Source organism: Lathamus discolor, chromosome 5, assembly GCF_037157495.1.
Source record: "Lathamus discolor isolate bLatDis1 chromosome 5, bLatDis1.hap1, whole genome shotgun sequence".
Lineage (NCBI taxonomy): Eukaryota > Metazoa > Chordata > Aves > Psittaciformes > Psittacidae > Lathamus > Lathamus discolor.
Genome location: NC_088888.1, coordinates 125,341,065 through 125,358,658, shown reverse-complemented (window position 1 = coordinate 125,358,658; position 17,594 = coordinate 125,341,065). Strand labels below are relative to the sequence as shown.

The 17,594-nt window shown below is 54.3% G+C and overlaps 1 protein-coding gene and 1 long non-coding RNA gene across 4 annotated transcripts in view; both read right to left on the bottom strand.

Annotated features, from left to right (window-relative positions):
* RALGAPA2 (Ral GTPase activating protein catalytic subunit alpha 2) overlaps window positions 1-4,821 on the bottom strand; it is a 115,788-nt gene extending 110,967 nt beyond the window's left edge. For all 3 annotated transcript variants that reach the window (XR_010613416.1, XM_065682595.1, XM_065682597.1), the window contains exon 1: window positions 4,565-4,821. Coding sequence is in view for 2 of the 3 variants with exons in the window: in XM_065682595.1 (XP_065538667.1) it covers window positions 4,565-4,670 (106 nt within the window). In the remaining variant the exon portion in view is untranslated. The remainder of the gene's footprint in view (window positions 1-4,564) is intronic.
* Window positions 4,822-11,631: 6,810 nt separating this feature from the next.
* Window positions 11,632-13,377, bottom strand: LOC136014530 (uncharacterized). The gene is made up of 2 exons (XR_010612761.1): window positions 13,031-13,377; window positions 11,632-12,335 (listed from the first exon to the last, which is right to left on the bottom strand). It is a non-coding gene; the product is annotated as an uncharacterized LOC136014530 (long non-coding RNA).
* Between the last annotated feature and the right edge of the window lie 4,217 nt (window positions 13,378-17,594).

The following is a 17,594-nucleotide window of genomic DNA, read 5'->3' as shown; positions in this document are numbered from 1 at the left end:
CACACCAACATTATCTCCAGCCGTAAAGCTCTCTGGCAAAGCACTCTGAAATTGGGAGGAGTAATAACACCACACAGAAAAGGCTCAGCACCCTCATGAAATAAAAACTTACCCATTTTCTGCATGAGCAGAGTGTGACCTCACCTAAATTACTGGAGAACTACAGCAGAGGGTAGCTGTTGTTCCTGCTACACCATTACTCATAAAAGATACTATGCCATGACAGAGCACCTCTTGGAACCAGAAGAAAAACTCAAGGGGAATACACTAAGCCCTGCAAAGATGTTAGACTGAACTTGTCACTTGTACCTGAGGAGAAAACACAGAGAGATGCTTTAAAAAAGAAAGGATATTTTTACCCATGAACAGTCACAGAAACAAAGTTTTAAAGAGCAAAGACACATTTTTATGCTAAACAATGTCCCACAGACACTAGCCTGGGAAACAGCGCAGAGGGCTTCCTTTATGGCCAAGTCACTGTGCAAGAGCCAAGCTTGTCACCACCACTGCTTGTAACACCAGTGTGGTTCAAGTCTATCCTAAAAAGATCACACTGTTGACACTATATTTGGGAAAAAAAACATTCCTACCGGTTTTACCAAAGTTCTGAAAGTCAGTTTGTCTTCATAGCAACAAAACTAAAGGAACTTTTCTGGTCATTTCCCTATCACCATTGTGATTCCAGTGAGTGCTTTGCATGGTCATGCAGGTAGAAACTGCCCACAGGAAGTAGGCGCTCAGATCCTGAAGGGCATCAGAGACTTAAGGGATGTTACAGTAACACAAATGTACAGGCATCTTTTCTTTCAGTTTGGGTACTGGACAAACAAACGGTAGCTAAGGCACCTGAAGCCATCAAACTGTGTGTTACTGATCCTGGTGCTCACACAACCCCTTATTTATGGAAATACACATTCCACCTTCTCATCCCTCCCTGTTATACCATCCTCTGATTCCTACCCTCCTGCGTCAGCAGGATCTCAGAGGAGTAACTGTCATTTTGTTTACAGATTAATTCCTGTGATTTGAAGCTAACAAAGGAGGAGAGGATGGCACCTCCTACGGAAACACAAGAGCAGGGCAGTTATTTTGAGAACATGGGCCACTATGGCCTGAGCCAAGCAGGTGGGGACAGGCAGTGAAACGACTGGGGTGGGAGGACACGAAGACACACACATTCCTAGCCCTGGCCAGCACAAGGAGTGCCACACTGAGGGGGAGAGAAAGAAACATCCAACTCTTTTTGAGCCTCTAGACCAAAAGCTCAGCTTGCTTTAAATACAGGAGAGATCCTTACCATGAGTTCCTTCATTCCCCCTGCTGAATAATACCGTAAGACATGCACTTGCAACAATATCTCTGAAGATATTATCTTCAAAAAGCCACTCCCATGTTATCTGAAGTGTTTACACTGATGTTCTCAAAGGCAGACATCGGGAACAGGACCAGAGCCTGCTCCGACACAGCCCCTGCAATAAACCACATCCCCTACGAGACAGCCAGCTGTCGCATCACAGCGGTGCAGCCAGCAAGGCCCTCATTCGCCCAGCCCTCCGGTTATGGTAACAGCTTCACCTGAAACCAGTGCTCAGTAGGAAGTTTAATCAAAACATCAGGTCACTACCTCTGGAAGCGGCTACTTCCTGAGCAGTGATGAGGATATTTCCCCCTGTTACCAACTGGGTTGTCAGTATTTTTACCGAAAGCACCAGGCACCACTCTCCCCTTCTGTTCCATCTGCCTGGGAACATCAGTTAATTTCGTCACGCTCATGGGTGTATTTCCCATTAGTTCCACCCGTCAGCTCTGTCACCAGAGCCTGACAACCTTCTGTCCTGCACGGGCACACAAAACATCACACTTCCTAAGATGGGTATCACCAACAGCCGCAGCCACACCAGTGTTTCACCTTAACCTAGTTGTGTCCTTCCGAGAGGCTGAAAGGGGAACATTAACCCAAGCTGCTGTACTTCTTATTTCTTCAAGTCCCTTTACTTCCATGGGGCTGGTGGAGCAGGACGACACACAAGGTCTGTGAGCTCGCATCCCAGCCTCTCAGAGCATCTCTCCCAGGATGCTTTCACAAAGTGTTCTAAACCTCACCTCAGAAACAAGAAGCTTCCCAACACTTTCTTTTACACTGAAGCGCGCCATTCTTTTACTACTGCTTGCACAGCACATGAGCAATAAGACACACACAGTTAAAAGGCACATCATACTGCAGGTAAGGTATGTGCTCCTGCCTTTCCAAAGTCCTGCCCTTACATACATGGCACTTAAATACATGGTACCATTAAAAATTAAATAAATAAAAAGGCAAACAAACTTACCATACACACATTTGGTCCCCAGAGGGAAATCAACACAAAACTGACACCAGATTGCCAACTATGGAGATTCTGTACATACAGAGCAGGAGGAATTTATGCCCAGAGCAGCCACAGACCCTTCACTCAGCACTAATTCCAAAGCTAAGATTCAATGCTGTTCACAAACAACGTGCAGACTGCAGGTGCTGAGGGACTCCAACATGTGAGCCTCTTGTGTCCCACCACCACAGCGGTCAGAGCTGCTCCACTTTTCAGTCCACATTGGGAATATTAACTATCTATGGTCTGGGCACGTCAAACCTGCGTGCATTGCTGCTCACAAGATGAGCAACACCCAGCCACTTTCAGAGCGTGACTCAAGCCCAGTTACAGATATGTCCAGCACTTGCCCACTAATCGATTACTCACAGAAGCCTCTGGTTCAGATTAGCTACTTCAAAGCAGCAGATCACAGGGGAACAACACCTTTAAACCAGGATGATGGTTACTCATGTGTATGAAACACGTCCCCAGAAAATCAGCAAGATGCCCCTAGCAAGCCAAACCATCACAGACTTCACTCTTTCACTTCCACAGTCTGAGCACAGCTTTCTCCAAGGGTCCATCCCAAGGGAGATAAGCACTGCTCTTCTCAGGACCACACTCAGTGTCCTCCCCACGAAAGCCCCTCGATTTGTTACAGAACGTTCAAACCTGTTTGTGTATGCTCTCTCCTCACAGATGACATTTTAACCTGCAGTTCCATCTCGAGCATCACGAACAGGCCCACGCTGCCCACAGGGAGGTTCATCCATGCAGCCCTGCAGCCTCCTGCTCTCTCCCGATGAGCCACTAACCCCAGGCTCTCTCCTCCAGACACTTACTTGCTTCTCACAGCTCATAACACAACGCCTTTGAGGCTGTAACACACCTGCAAACCTGGCTGAAATGGCAGACTAGACAATGGCTGCAGTACACAGGTACAGATCAGATCATTTTCTCCTCCTTCTTACTGAGGAGGACAGTCTAAACTGAGATAAACAAACACTGCCACCGATGCTCCTGAACAGGGACAGTGCACAAAAGCTCCTAAGAGTATTCTCCTGCTGCAGTTTGCTGAGTAACAGAGAACACGAGGCCACCCAAATCTTAGCAACTCATTTCTCACAGCTGGAATCACAGCATCCCAGCCTGGTTTGGGCTGGAAGGGACCTTAAAGCTCCTCCAGCCCCAACCCCTGCCACGGGCAGGGACCCCTTCCACTGGAGCAGCTTGCTCCAAGCCCCTGTGTCCAACCTGGCCTTGAGCACTGCCAGGGATGGGGCAGCCACAGCTTCTCTGGGCACCCTGTGCCAGCGCCTCAGCACCCTCACAGGGAACAGCTTCTGCCTAAGAGCTCAGCTCAGGCTCCCCTCGGGCAGGTTCAAGCCATTCCCCTTGGCCTGGCCCTACAGGCCCTTGTCCCAAGCCCCTCTCCAGGTTCCCTGCAGCCCCTTTAGGCACTGGAGCTGCTCTCAGGTCTCCCCTTCAGGAGCCTTCTCTTCTCCAGGCTGCCCCAGCCCAGCTCTCCCAGCCTGGCTCCAGAAAAGCAGCTCCCAAGGAGGGAGCACGAAGAAGGACAAGTTGTCAACGTGTTGTTGACAAGAGCAGAGTTCCTCGAACGGCTCTTCCGAAGAGCCCTGCAGGAAATCACCCGTGCAGGCACTGCGCTGTCCCCACACAATGCTGCGGCACCAGTATTTCGACACAAGCGACCCAAGTTTCCGAAGCCAGGAGCAGCAGAACACAGCACTAACCTTCTGCATGGGCTCCAGGAACTTGGGAAGGACACGGGCTGCTGCCTGCCCACAGCCCCGAGAACCGCCCGGAGCTCCCCCAGCCTGCCCAGCGAGCCTGGGGAAAGCTGCGGTAACTCGGGGCAGGAACGGGCACCTTCAGCGGGGGCTGCCGCTCAAGTCTTTACTCCTCAGCGGTACTCCTGCCTGAGGACAGCGGCCGCCCAGCAACCCTCGTGAATGGATCGAGGCGCCGAGGGTGAATGGGAGGTGTGGGGCGAACGCCGGGCGCGCCCGGCTCCTCCGCCTTGAGGTGAGGCTTTCCCTCAGGTGAGGCTCCTCCCGTCCGGCCCGGCCCTGCCCGGCCCCCCGGGTTCCGCTGCCCCGCGGGGCGCAGGGGCGGGGGTCTCCCGGCGCGGCCCCGCCCGCTGCCCCTCAGCTCGGCGGGGCGCGGGGCAGCGCCGCGGCGGCCGCACTCACCCAGCAGCGCCCGGAGGTGCTTGAGGCGGGTGAGCACGTCCCGCTTCGGGTCCAGCGCCTTCTGCGTGGATTTCCTGACATCGGCGTGGCCCTTCCTGGAGAACATCCCGGCACGGCACGGCACGGCACGGCACGGCACGGCACTGCACTGCACTGCACTGCACTGCACTGCACTGCACGGCACGGCGCGGCCGGGGCCCGGGACGAGCGCTCACGGCTGCGGGCGGGCAGCGCGGCCGAGCCCAGCCCGTGACCGTCCCCGCGGGCGGCCGAGCGCGGAGCCCGCTGCCCGCCGCACGGGTGGGCGTGTCCGCGCCGCCCGCCCGCCGCACTGCGCAGCCGCGCCCCCCCGCGGCCGGGAGGACTACAGCCTCCGGCGTGCCCCGCGGCGGGCGCCGCGCGTGACGTCACGGGCGGGGTCCGACGTTTGAGGGTGGCGTTGGCCCCCGGGCGGGTCGGGGGCCGGGGCGGGCGCGGTTTGTTGCGCTTCATGGCGCTGCCCGTGTGCCCCGGAGGAAGAGGGCGCCCCGAGCCGTCAGCGCCGCCGTGTGAGCTGTCGGGTTTGACACCTCCCGCGTTGACGGTGCCTGGGGCGGCCCCAGGGCCCCGGCACCCGCGGCAGCGTTGTTCAACGGCCGGATCCGTGCGAGCCTCAGGGGGTGCCCGGGCAGCACCAGGGCCGGGGGCAGTGCGGGTATGCTGGAGGCAGGGGGCTCTGCAGAGGGCTCTGCACAGGCTGCATGGCTGGGACGAGGCCGATGGGATGGGGCTCAACAAGGCTCAGTGCCGGGGCCTGCACCTGGGCCACAGGAACCCCAGGAACGCTCCAGGCTTGGGGAAGAGCGGCTGGAAAACGCTCATGGGAAAGGAGCTGGGGTGTGCAGGGCCTGGAGCACAAATGGGATGGGGAAGGGCTGAGGGACCTGGGGGGTTCAGGTGGAGAAGAGAAGGCTCAGGGGGACCTGATGGCTCCCTACAAGTGCCTGACAGGAGGATGGAGCCAGGAGGGGCTGGGCTCTGCTCCCAAGGAACAAGGGATGGGGCAAGAGGAACCGGCCTCAAGCTGCCCCAGGGCAGGTTCAGATGGAGCTGAGGAACAATTCCTGCCCCAGAGGGTGCTCAGGCATTGGAACAGGCTGCCCAGGGCAGGGCTGCAGGCACCGGCCCTGCAAGGGTTCACAGCCCGTGGAGACGAGGCCTCAGTGCCATGGGGCAGGGGTGGCCTTGGCAGTGCTGGGAGCGGTTGGACTGGATGAGCTTAAAGGGCTTTTCCAGCCTGGCTGATCCTGTGACTGTAGCGTTCTGTACCGCAGTACAGTGATACGGGCACAGGGCTCCATCCCTGCTTGGCAAGGTCTGCGTGGTTTAATTGGAGTTGCCTGTCTGCCCCTTGCCAGAAATCCTGCAGTTGGATTAATGTTTGCTTGGTTGTGATGCCGCAGCGAGCTTGCTGCGGGGAATGCCCCTGTAATGTTCAATCCGCTGTTGCTGATCTTGTTTTCAAAGGTGGCGATTCCACAGCCCTGGGACAGTACCAGTTCCAGTTAATGAAGTCCTGTTTTCACAGGGGCACTGAGCTATGCACGGTTCCATGTGTGAGAAGAGCCTTTGGGTTCGCCCTGCCAATGTCTCACAAGTGTTGCTGCTGCTCCTGGGGCAGCCAGGGAGGGTGAAACATCTGCGGGTTCAACAGGTGCACAAGAAGAGCAGGATTCGCCCGGAATGGGAAGGCAGCAGGGCTTCGGTTCAAGGACCACAGATCCTCTCAGTAAAAATCCTGGGTAGGAAAGTCAGGTTTGCTAGGTCCCAGGGCAGGATGAGGTCTGAAGAAAGAAAACGAAGTGTTTCAAGTGAAACAAACTGCACGGGTACTTCTTAGTTTTTAACAGAAGTAGCTAATATGCCAGGTTGGACACAGAGTCTTGGAGCAAGCTGCTCCAGGGGAAGGGGTCCCTGCCCGTGGCAGGGGTTGGAGCTGGAGGAGCTGTAAGTAAGATCCCTTCAAGCCAAACCAGGCTGGGGTGCTGTGAACAATGAATTTACATGTCATATATCTACAGAAATGATTTCTCAGCCATGGAGCATTGCAGAAAAACCAAACGCCACAAGAAGTACCAAAGCTTGGGCTGTTCCTGCGGCTCCTTGGGAGGGCACTTCCTGCAGTCACAGGAGGATGAATAGTGCTGGCACACAGCATTAAACCAAAAAACCTCATCATTTTTCTTCTACAGAATGTTTCAACACACGACCTTGGAATGGGACACACAATTTGCTGTCAATAGTCTATTGTGTCGGAGCCCATTTAAGGCTTACAGGAACTCATATTGCGTATTCTTCCCATAACTCTGTTACACAATGTCTCCTCCTAGAAGAGTGATAAATCTTCCACAACTGTCTCAAATCTGTGGTCACGGGTTGCCAGTTGGGTATCTGCAGCTTCCTGAGAAGAGCCGGTTGGGTCATTCCAGCTTTTCCCTTTCACCGCCACAAATCAATGCGCGCAGTTGGCTCAGGAAGCGCATGGCTAAAATCTTGGCTTGCTCTTCGCTTTTTTCTTTTTCCCACTTTTCCTTTTATTTCAATTGACTTAGAAAAACAGCAGCTTTCAGTTTGGCCCTTCTGGCAGTTTCTGCTCATTCCAGGTCTTTTCCTCCTGGGTTAATAAAGTCCTTGTTATTGTGGATGAGGTGATTGTGGCTGGATGGCTGCTCTCATGTCTAGTAACTTGTGTGGTAACTGGGGAGCATTTGGTGCCTCACACCTAACTGCATGGCTTCAGGCACTCTGTGCTTTCAAGTTTGCCAGGAATTCTTCCCGTGAAAAGCTCCCTGGAATCTCGATTCCGTGGCTGGAGTTACAGTGCCCTGGGAGGGCAGTGCTTTCGCTTCTCTCCCTGTTAGGTCCTGCACAATGTGGTCACATCGGTGAGTCATTTAGCATAGGCATAATTAGAGTGGTTTGAGGGTTTCTACTTAATTCTGTGATTAAAATCATAGAATTCAGGTAATTTGAGCTTGGTTCCTGCCCATCAGTGAGCTGCAGGAAGAAGATGTGCCCAGTGCCGTGTGTAGATGGTAGGGAGTTAATCCACTGTGGGGCAGACATTCATGTCGGGGGGTTGGAGGGTTGGCCCTGCTGAGTGAACGTGCCATGATAGCCAGCGGCAGGCAGCCAGGGCAGGTCTGAAGGCACCTTCTTGTCTCCCACAGCATCGAGAGCTTAGTGCAGAGCAAGGCAAATTCAACCCTGCTGCTGCTAAAGTGTTAATACACTTTAACACTTACACGAGGACTAAATCTGACCTCGGTATCACTGCTGGCTCCTCCGAAACAGGAAAAGGCAGGCTGATGAAGGGAGGCCCATTGCCGTCATCCACTGCATCCCTGTGAGAAGAGGGTTTGGCCACTTGGCTGCAATGAGGCAAACTTCAAAGCTCCCAGAAATTCAGATGCTTCCGAATGGGATGTAATGAGAGGCTGTGCCTCTCGGAGGTTTCCTCCACCAGTTTTCAGGGCGCTTGTTACGTGGAAACACACATCTGATAAAAGCTTTTAAAAACTGAAGCTATCCTGAAGAGTTCTGACCATTTTCCCATTATAGTTGCATTAGCTGAGCCATCAGGTGCAAAACTGAATGATGAACTGTGCATGTTCTAACTGCATCTTCTTCTGCATGTCATGTAACATGAGATAATACTTTGCTCTGTGTATAAATGCATCACCATACTCTGGCTCATCTTCCCAGGGTAAAATTCCTTTGTCTCTTACTAAGCATAAGCAGTCAGTATAGCAGCAAGGTTCAAACCTATTTAACAGTTCCTCCTATGAGTTTTAGCTAAGCAAATACATCCAAATGGAGTCATACCTTGAACTCAGAATTGTGTGCAACTGATCTTTAAGCTATTAGTTAAAACATCATAAAATACAACTTTTGAAATGATGCGTTTCTGAGATGATGTAGCGGCATGCAGAGGTCCCAGCAAACGGGCAGCAGTGATCCCAGCCTGTGGAATCCCCTGTGGAGGGGAGCTGCGTGTAGAGCCCTCTGCCCTGTGTTCTCTGACGGCTGCAGTTTCCCAGAAGGTCAGATGATGCATTTCCGAAAGCTGATGCTTAAGGTAGAATAATTTCCTGCGGGAGATTTGGTCATTCAGCGTTCAGGATCTGAAGTAACATCTATATAAGGCAGTCACTTAAGGGGACAAAGCAGTAATCAGTTATCACGGAGCTGGATTTGTAAGGGTCGCAGCACAACGTGCCGTCTGTTGTGAGCTGCGCATCCAGGCACGGGCACGGCAGCAGCGGGAGCAGATCGGGTGTTCATTTGGGTAAAGAGGAACCTGCCTTTTGAGCTGGGTGGCTTGGACAAGGCAGTGCACAGACCGCGGGCGGGCTGGCCGCAGGGCAGGAGGACCAGCACCACACCAGCATGGGGAGGTTTCTGGGAAGTCGTAGCACAGCCAAGGCCCCACGCACAGGGGAGGAACGGGGACCTTGAAAGTCCGGTCCCAGGAGCCTGCCCCGGGAGGGAGGCCTGGCACAGCCACAGCCCCTCACTGCCTGGGCTGCAGGCAGCTACTGCCCAAGCTGCTGTTTCAGTCCCTGCTGCACATCAGCAGCACATCAGGAGCACATCAGCAGCAGGGGCAAGGGCAGCACATCTCCCGTCAGAAATAGAACAGCCTGAATTATTAATGTGCACTTTCGCTGCAAGCAGGCACACTACCCTGCATGGCATGGCTCTTGCCGTGTTCCTCCCCTCTTGGAAGCAGTATGGTACTGCCAGGGCATAACAGGGTCAGGCCAGCAGTGATGGTCCCACAGGCAGTCCCTGACACTGATGCTCAGTTGCCGCCTCTGTGACACTGTGAGGGATTCAGGGGCAGGGGAGCAGAAGCAACGTGCACAGTGTTGGTCTTTCTTTGTGTTTTTTGTCCTTGCATCTGGGCTATTCCAGACCGGTTTTGGTTGAAGGGACCTTAAAGCTCATCCAGTTCCAACCCCTGCCATAGGCAGGGTCACTGTCAGCTAACAGGAGTCCACAAAGCAGCGTCAGGACACAGCTCCAGAGCATTCTGCGCTGGAGCGAGTCGCTGGGGTGCAGGTGGGGAGGATGCTGAGCAAGGCTGTCTCCAGGGAGCTTCGCCTTGGCAAGGAAAAGGCTTCCTGAAGTTCCCAGACACACGCAAGCTGCAGGTCCAGCACTGCGCCCTCTGAGCAGGGTCATTTCCCACTCCCCATGCGTCTGCTTGCCTGTGCCTATTCCTGATGTCAGGCATGCCCAGGGCCTCATCACCTCCCGGGGGACAGAGGAAAGGCTCAGCAAGGCCACGAGCATGAACAGAGCCATGTGCATGTGCAGGGACCCTGCTCCTCTCCTGTCTGTTTGCTGCAGTGGAGAGAGACCTCGGGAGAGACCAGGGCAGAGCCTCGTAGGAGCCCTTTAGGGACCAAGGGCCTGCAGGGCCAGGCCAAGGGGAATGGCTTGAACCTGCCCGAGGGGAGACTGAGCTGAGCTCTTAGGCAGAAGCTCTTCCCTGTGAGGGTGCTGAGGCGCTGGCGCAGGGTGCCCAGAGAAGCTGTGGCTGCCCCATCCCTGGCAGTGCTCAAGGCCAGGTTGGACACAGGGGCTTGGAGCAAGCTGCTCCAGTGGAAGGGGTCCCTGCCCGTGGCAGGGCTTGGAGCTGGAGGAGCTTTAAGGTCCCTTCCAGCACAAACCAGTTGCGGTTCTGTGATAACAAAATGTATTGCACAGAACAACAGTCACAGCAATCCTAACCCAGGATGTGCCTCATCTGCTTTAAGCTTCATGCTGTGATGGCGTAGGAGGAGCAGGAGCTGCCCGGTGCTCCTGTGCTCTTAACGCATCATGCTCTTACTCGCAGCAGGGTGGACTCTGTCCTGTTCCCTTACAGCCCCGTGCAGAGCAGCCTGCGCAGAGCAGCTGCCTCTCACTGCGGAGAGCCCAGTGCTGCATTCCCAGGCCTGAGGAGCAGGCAGGGTCACTTCTGGGGAGCCTGAAATATTAGTGGCAGAGATTGAGTTACGGAACTTCTCGGTTTACCTGTGTCAGTGCAACACCTGAGCCTGCAGAAAGGGCTGGGGAAAAGTAAACACAGTAACGTGCAGGTGAGATAATAACGATTTCCACCGTGTGGGATGCCGGAACTGACTGTTTGTCCTGCCAGCCAAGTGCTCAGTTTCTATTTAGAAAGGTTTTTGTGTGTCCTGTTGCATATCCGTGGCCTGACACATCCACCCCTCCGCTGCGCTCTGCAGACCCCCCTGCATCCTGCATCCGGCTCTGGGGCAGCAGCACAAGAGGGACGTGGAGCTGCTGGAGCGAGGGCAGAGGAGGCCATGGAGCTGCTGCGAGGGCTGGAGCAGCTCTGCTCTGGAGCCAGGCTGAGAGAGCTGGGCTGGGGCAGCCTGGACAAGAGAAGGCTCCTGAAGGGGAGACCTGAGAGCAGCTCCAGTGCCTGAAGGGGCTGCAGGGAACCTGGAGAGGGGCTTGGGACAAGGGCCTGTAGGGACAGGCCAAGGGGAATGGCTTGAACCTGCCCGAGGGGAGACTGAGCTGAGCTCTTAGGCAGAAGCTCTTCCCTGTGAGGGTGCTGAGGCGCTGGCACAGGGTGCCCAGAGAAGCTGTGGCTGCCCCATCCCTGGCAGTGCTCAAGGCCAGGTTGGACACAGGGGCTTGGAGCAAGCTGCTCCAGTGGAAGGGGTCCCTGCCCGTGGGTTGGAGCTGGAGGAGCTTTAAGGTCCCTTCAACCCAACCCAGTCTGAGATTCCATGATAGAGGCACACTGGCTTCTTACACCTTAGTTTGAATCGATTCACTTGATGCTTCCCAGCTTTGGTGCAGTGTGGGGTTGGCTGGCAGAGCCAGCCCGTGCCAGCCTGTGGAAGTGGGACTCTGCTCTCTCACTCTTGTTAGGACTAATCACATAAAGGACTCCTCCGGGTGGCTCTGGGTTTGATGGGTTTATTTCCCCATCAGTGTCCCTGCAGGGTACTGAGGCCTGCATCCCTGCAACGACTATGCACCACTGGAGGCTCAAAGCCGTATGGTTGGTCCTTAATTTCTGATATACAGCTGACTTTTCCCAGTCTGCATCCTGCAAACTGCTTTCCACGGATCACCTTCGGCAAAGGTTCAGATTTCCACTGGGTTGATGGAAGCAGAGGCACCTTGTCCATTTACACTGGCTGAGGATCTCCCTTGGGGACTCTCTCAGAGGGTTTCGTGTTGTCCCTTTGCCTGTCACGGATGAGTCAATCAATGACTGACACCGTGGATGAATCGATGACTGACAAGGATGCCACGTGTTGGAGGGGCTGGAGGTGCACAGGAGGTAGGGGAGCTGTGGGCAGTGCCCAGCTGATGGGGTGGTGGAGAAGAGCAGCTCAAGGTGCAGCGTGCCTGTCCCCTGGAGCAGTGTGCTGACTGCTGGGGTGAGCACACTGCAGCCCAGCCTCCCAGCAAGCACTTCAGTACTTAGCACGAGTTACTTGACACTTCCTTCACAGCAGCTGAATATTCACTGCAGGAAAAGCAGATGGGGCTCTGGTACCCAAAGGTGCATCCTCCTCCTCCTCCTCAGGGTTTAGGTCTGGGTTAAGCTGACAGTGGTTGTGCTGCAGTGCTCAGGTCTAGCATAGTGCATGGACTGGAGACCAGCAGCAGGCTTTTGTGCAGTTCCTTTGGAACAAGCTGTGACATGGAGATCTTCAGCTGTGGGGTCAGCATACTGCCAGCTGCACGTGGTCATCTGCAGGAGATACAAAACCAGGGAGGAATCAAATGCCAGATGGAGGTGTCTGAGTGTAAGAGTTGTGAGGTTTCCCCATCCAGCCATAGGTACAACATCAGGTGTGAGGCTTTGCATGCAGCGAGCAAGACATGAGGCTTGGAGACGTCACGGCTGGTGAAGGGCAGTGGCCCTTCAGAGGGGCAGCAGGATCAGGATGTGGCCCTGGCCCTGTGATGAGCAGAGCTTCCAGCAGGCTGCAGGATGGCACATAGCAGGCAACAGTGCTGAAGTAAGCCACGCTGAAGTAAAGCACGTGTAAAGCTGGAGCAGAATGTCCCTAAGTGGAGCAGCACTTGGGAACTGGCTTCTCAGCGGTTCCTAACTCTGGGAATCTGGCAGTGAAAGGGGATGAAGCTTCTGGGTGCTGGGCTGTTTCGGAGAAATCCAGTGGAAAATTTCTAACCACTGCAGCATGTGAGGCACTGAAATGCCATTTTTATAATAGAAATGATAGATAGGAAAAAACCACTGTCAAGAAAAGATGGCAGGTTTCCTTCTGCCTGGATTTCAGACTGTCTGTAGAGCGAAGAATTTATGCCTATGGATGGAAAAAACCCCTAAAATAGAATGAACGTGGATTGCATGTCCCTTGGTGCCTTCCAAAAGGAAATGGCACAGAGAATGAGGAAATTTCATGGAGTAAAAATACCAACCCAGCAAGGAGAGATCCAGCTGCTCTTGCGAAAGGTGGAACCACGCGCAGAGGTTTATGGCAGGTTGTGAAAGCCATCGCCTCCTGCCCTGGCCAAGACCTTTCCCTGAGGAGCTGTTGCAGCTCAACTCACGGCCGCACTACGAGACAGAGCTGGCTTATGCTGTAAAAGCAGGAAGATCCCTCCTCTGCTCCCTGCTCCGTGTGCCGGGGCGCAGGGACAGAGTGCTGCTGTCCCCCGTCACTAAACCCCGGACGCGCCGTGTTTGCTTCGCCCCTCTCCAAGAGGAAAGGTCGCTCCTGCTCCCGGAGGAGCTCCAGCGATTTCCCCCGGGCAGCGCTCCCTTCTGCCCGCGGCGCTGCATGGGGAGGTCCCGGGAGCCCCAGCTCCGCCTCCGGCGGTACCCCGGCGCCTGGGGCCACGGGTTAACCCTCTCGCTGCCGTCGCGCCCCTCCGCCTCCCCTGCAGCCACCTCTGAGCCCGCAGGCAGCGTGTGCCAGGTACGGTCTCAAGGAGCAGTGAGATGCTGGCAGTCAGAGAGTACTGCCGCTCTGAGGAAGCGGTGCTCAGAGGGCAAGAGCTAAAGGTCACTTTTCAGTCCAAGCTCCAGCTGAAGTGTTCTCCCGTGCGAAATGAGCCTTTCTCCTCTTGTCCTCTGCTCAGCGTTCTTGGTCTGGTTTTTCTATTGCCGTGTATTGAACCTCAGCTCTCTTGTTTTGATTCAACAGCATGTTTGTGTTCTCAGTTTTCTCTCCTCTTGTGTTTGCTCTTTATCACTGTAAGGAACAATAAATGAGGAAGGAAGCAGTTGGCCGGGATCACCCTTAGGCTGAGCTTTGTTAACATCAAGAATGACCATGCAGATTGTCTTAAGCCTGAGTGCGATTTATACCAACAAACCGGACTTCATCTAATGGCCACCTAATATGTTAAATGGTGCTTCTGAAAGTAAGAGCTCAAATTCTCTTGTAGGGAAGAGAACAAAAGCCCTTAAAACAACCCAGAAACACACAAAGCAACTGCTAGCTACTGATGTTACCCAGCCTCTTCCTTCTCCTCTTCCTTTGCAAGTCAATGACTGCTGAAAGCAGTGCAGTGATTGCAGCCTCAGAACTCGGCTTTCCTCCATGGCAAAAAATAACAGAACTCATTTTTGCCAACACAGCTGGTGCTCAGATGAAATTATGTGGTTCAATTTGAAACGGTATTAAGAGAGAAACTTTAATTAACCTGTACCACTGAGTCAGAAGATAATATCTGCTGCATGGAACGGGCAGCAGGCAAAATACGAGAAAATCATTATTTGCAATTAGATATATGCATTACAGACAATGCTGTAATTAAAATGTACTTAATGTCACAGGAGGTCCTTTATTATCCAAATAATTTGTGGAGGGCTGTGGGAACAATGTGGTGATGAGCCACCCTCTGAAGAATAAAGCAACACAGAATTCCACAGGAGCTGGGGCGGTCTGAGAGCCGGAATCCTCTGTCCTGTGCCCCGTCCCATTGGTACTGGCATGCATATGGGTTACCTGTTTCTTGCTGTGCTTCCCTGCTGTGCTCCCCTGATGGGTGACAGCCAGACAGTGATATCCGTGTGCTGCTGCCCCTGGGGTGTGGGCGCCTCTGGATGTGTGCGGGTCACAGGGAGGAAGAGATGCCACTGGGCATCCTTCCCTGGGAAAATGGATCTCTTAATTATTGGCTTATTATCTCCAACAAAACCAAGTGATTAAGTTTCCTGGGGCTAATCCTTGTCTCTACTGTAGCACTTCCAAGGCACTTAAGCCATGAAAACAGGCCAAACCCAAGAAAAAATGACACTTATACATGCTTGAAGTGCTCTTTTTCCCTTCTACGCCTCTTGCAGAATGAGCAGGGTGAGGGTCAGATAAGCACAGCCGAGTAAATCCGTGGGGATTGCTCAGGAGCAAGGTCCAGCCCTGCCTCCGAGAGCTGGGCTGTACAGCCAGAGAGGCTGACACGGCTGTAGGAGCAGACATGGAGGGGTTGGTGATGGAGCTGGCAGAAGACGTGGAGACTCCTCAGGGAACAGTGACCAGGCATGAGCACTGCTCCTCTGCCCGAGGACATGGGCACTGCTGCCTCTAGGGTAAACCACCTCTCAGCTCACGTATTTCCCTGTCTGAGACAAATAGCTTGGAAGTGTCTCCAGCTAGCAATGCGCGATGGCTGCTTGATGTAGACTAGCTATTGTTTTTCATTAAGAGAAGAGCTTGTTTTACCCAGGTGATAACAAGACCTGAATTCCAAAATAGTGCAATGATTCCATTCTGCTGCCTCACATGCTGCTGCATCTCAGTGCTCGTTTGAATCCCAGCCTGGTTTGTGTTGAAGGGACCTTAAAGCTCCTCCAGCCCCAACCCCTGCCACGGGCAGGGACCCCTTCCACTGGAGCAGCTTGCTCCAAGCCCCTGTGTCCAACCTGGCCTTGAGCACTGCCAGGGATGGGGCAGCCACAGCTTCTCTGGGCACCCTGTGCCAGCGCCTCAGCACCCTCACAGGGAAGAGCTTCTGCCTAAGAGCTCAGCTCAGTCTCCCCTCGGGCAGGTTCAAGCCATTCCCCTTGGCCTGGCCCTACAGGCCCTTGTCCCAAGCCCCTCTCCAGGTTCCCTGCAGCCCCTTTAGGCACTGGAGCTGCTCTCAGGTCTCCCCTTCAGGAGCCTTCTCTTGTCCAGGCTGCCCCAGCCCAGCTCTCTCAGCCTGGCTCCAGAGCAGAGCTGCTCCTCTGACAAGGCTCTGAATGAGTCAAGCCAGCACTTGGAGGTTTCTTGGTACCCTGCACCCCAGGCCGTGGGGAACCCCCCTCTGCTGTTCTGGGCCTGTGCACGTGCCTGTGCCTTGGCTGCAGCCGGTCCCTGCAGCTCACAGCAACTGTGCCAGGGGCGGCTCCCGGTGCAGATGCAGCAGATGCTGCTCTGGGCCTGAGCTCCCTGGTGCCGGTGCAGCTTTTGTCAGACCCCTCCATCCCGTCCGCATTGCCCTGCGCAGAGCACGGCGCTGTTGCTGTGGGGCTGTTGTGCTGTTCTCAGGCAGAACTTCTCCCACTCCAGTGCCTGGATCTGTGCCCCCCCATGTGTAAAACCCCCACTGAAGTCAAGGGGGATCTTGCCCCAATACAGAACACAGAACTCAGGCTCATTGCAGGTGAGTCTGACCCATGGGCCACATCACTGGGGAAGGGAGAGGGAGTAGCAACCAACCGTGATGAAGTTCATGTTTCTGTATGGAGATAGCTATTTCTTCAAACCATAAATCACAGGCAAAATGGCTGCTAAATGTATTAAACCGAAGGAATGGCTCGAGGGGAAAGCACCCTCAGTATATCATCAGCTGCTGCTTTCCCTCCCAGAGGCTTCTCCACTTCCCTGTTTGCAAGAGAACAAAGAAACTCTGCCAGAGCTGCCCGGGGATTCATGGGGAATAATGAGAATTCATTGCTAATTAGGGCTCCAATTAAAACCTCATCTTTGCAGGGCCACTGTTAATGAACTTGTGAATTGCAGCTGCAGACTTGCAGCCCTAGAAACATCCCTTGCTTGATTCTGGTTGTGTATGCACAGGGTGAGCGAGGGACGGTAGCAGGGATGGGTGGCAGGGATGGATGCAGGGATCGATGCCAGGCTGGATGGCAGGGATGGATGCAGGGTGAAGGGATGAGTGGCAGGAATAGATGCAGGGGTGGATGGAAGGGATGGATGCAGGGGTGTGTTCAGGGATGGAAGCAGTAGGGGGGAAGAGGAGAAACACAAGTGCCTGGCAGCAGGAGGATGGAGAGGGGGATGCTGGATGTGCAATAGGTACCGTTATGAGCTGGGGTCTATCCCTGCCCACTGTGCTTCACACAGGGAGGTTTGCCCTTCGCACCAGTGTCATCCCGTGCTCACTCGCAGGGCTGGAGCTGGAGAAGCACAGTGCAGCTGGTGTGGCCTCCCCATGCCCAGAGCTGGTGACCACACTTCGAGGTGGGCAGCAGCAGCGCTCGGTGTGGGCACTGCTGGCACCAGGCTGGGGTGTGAATCAGGATGGCATTCATCTCACAGCGCATCTGGCTTTGCAAGGAAGAGGGATGGTAATCCATGGTGTATCTTGATCAGCCATAACCTCATTAGAAACCTCTATTTATTCATGCACACACTGTTAGGAGTGGTGGACAGGCGCAGGTACCACAGGTGAGCATTGATGGGTGGCTGCATCTTTGCTCATGACAGCAAACAGCCAGGTCGCATGGATCTGCACAAATCTGCACCTTTGTACACTCCAAGGGGCATTTTAATTCAGATCAGTGGCTACCATAGCCTTCCTCCATGGTCCTGGGTGGTGTCCCGCAGTGGTGTGCTGCTTTTGGTGCGTTCCAGATCACAGATCAGGGAATGGGGAGCCTGCGCTGGTCAGGAAAATGGGAATGTAACTGTGCTGGGGGAACATCCTGTTCTTTTTGTCCCGCTGCTGATTCAGGTACAAAGCAAACAGAGCCAAACCCATCCATGCTGTAGCCCACCAGCCACAGCAGCGGCTGCATGCATACGGGAGCGGGTAC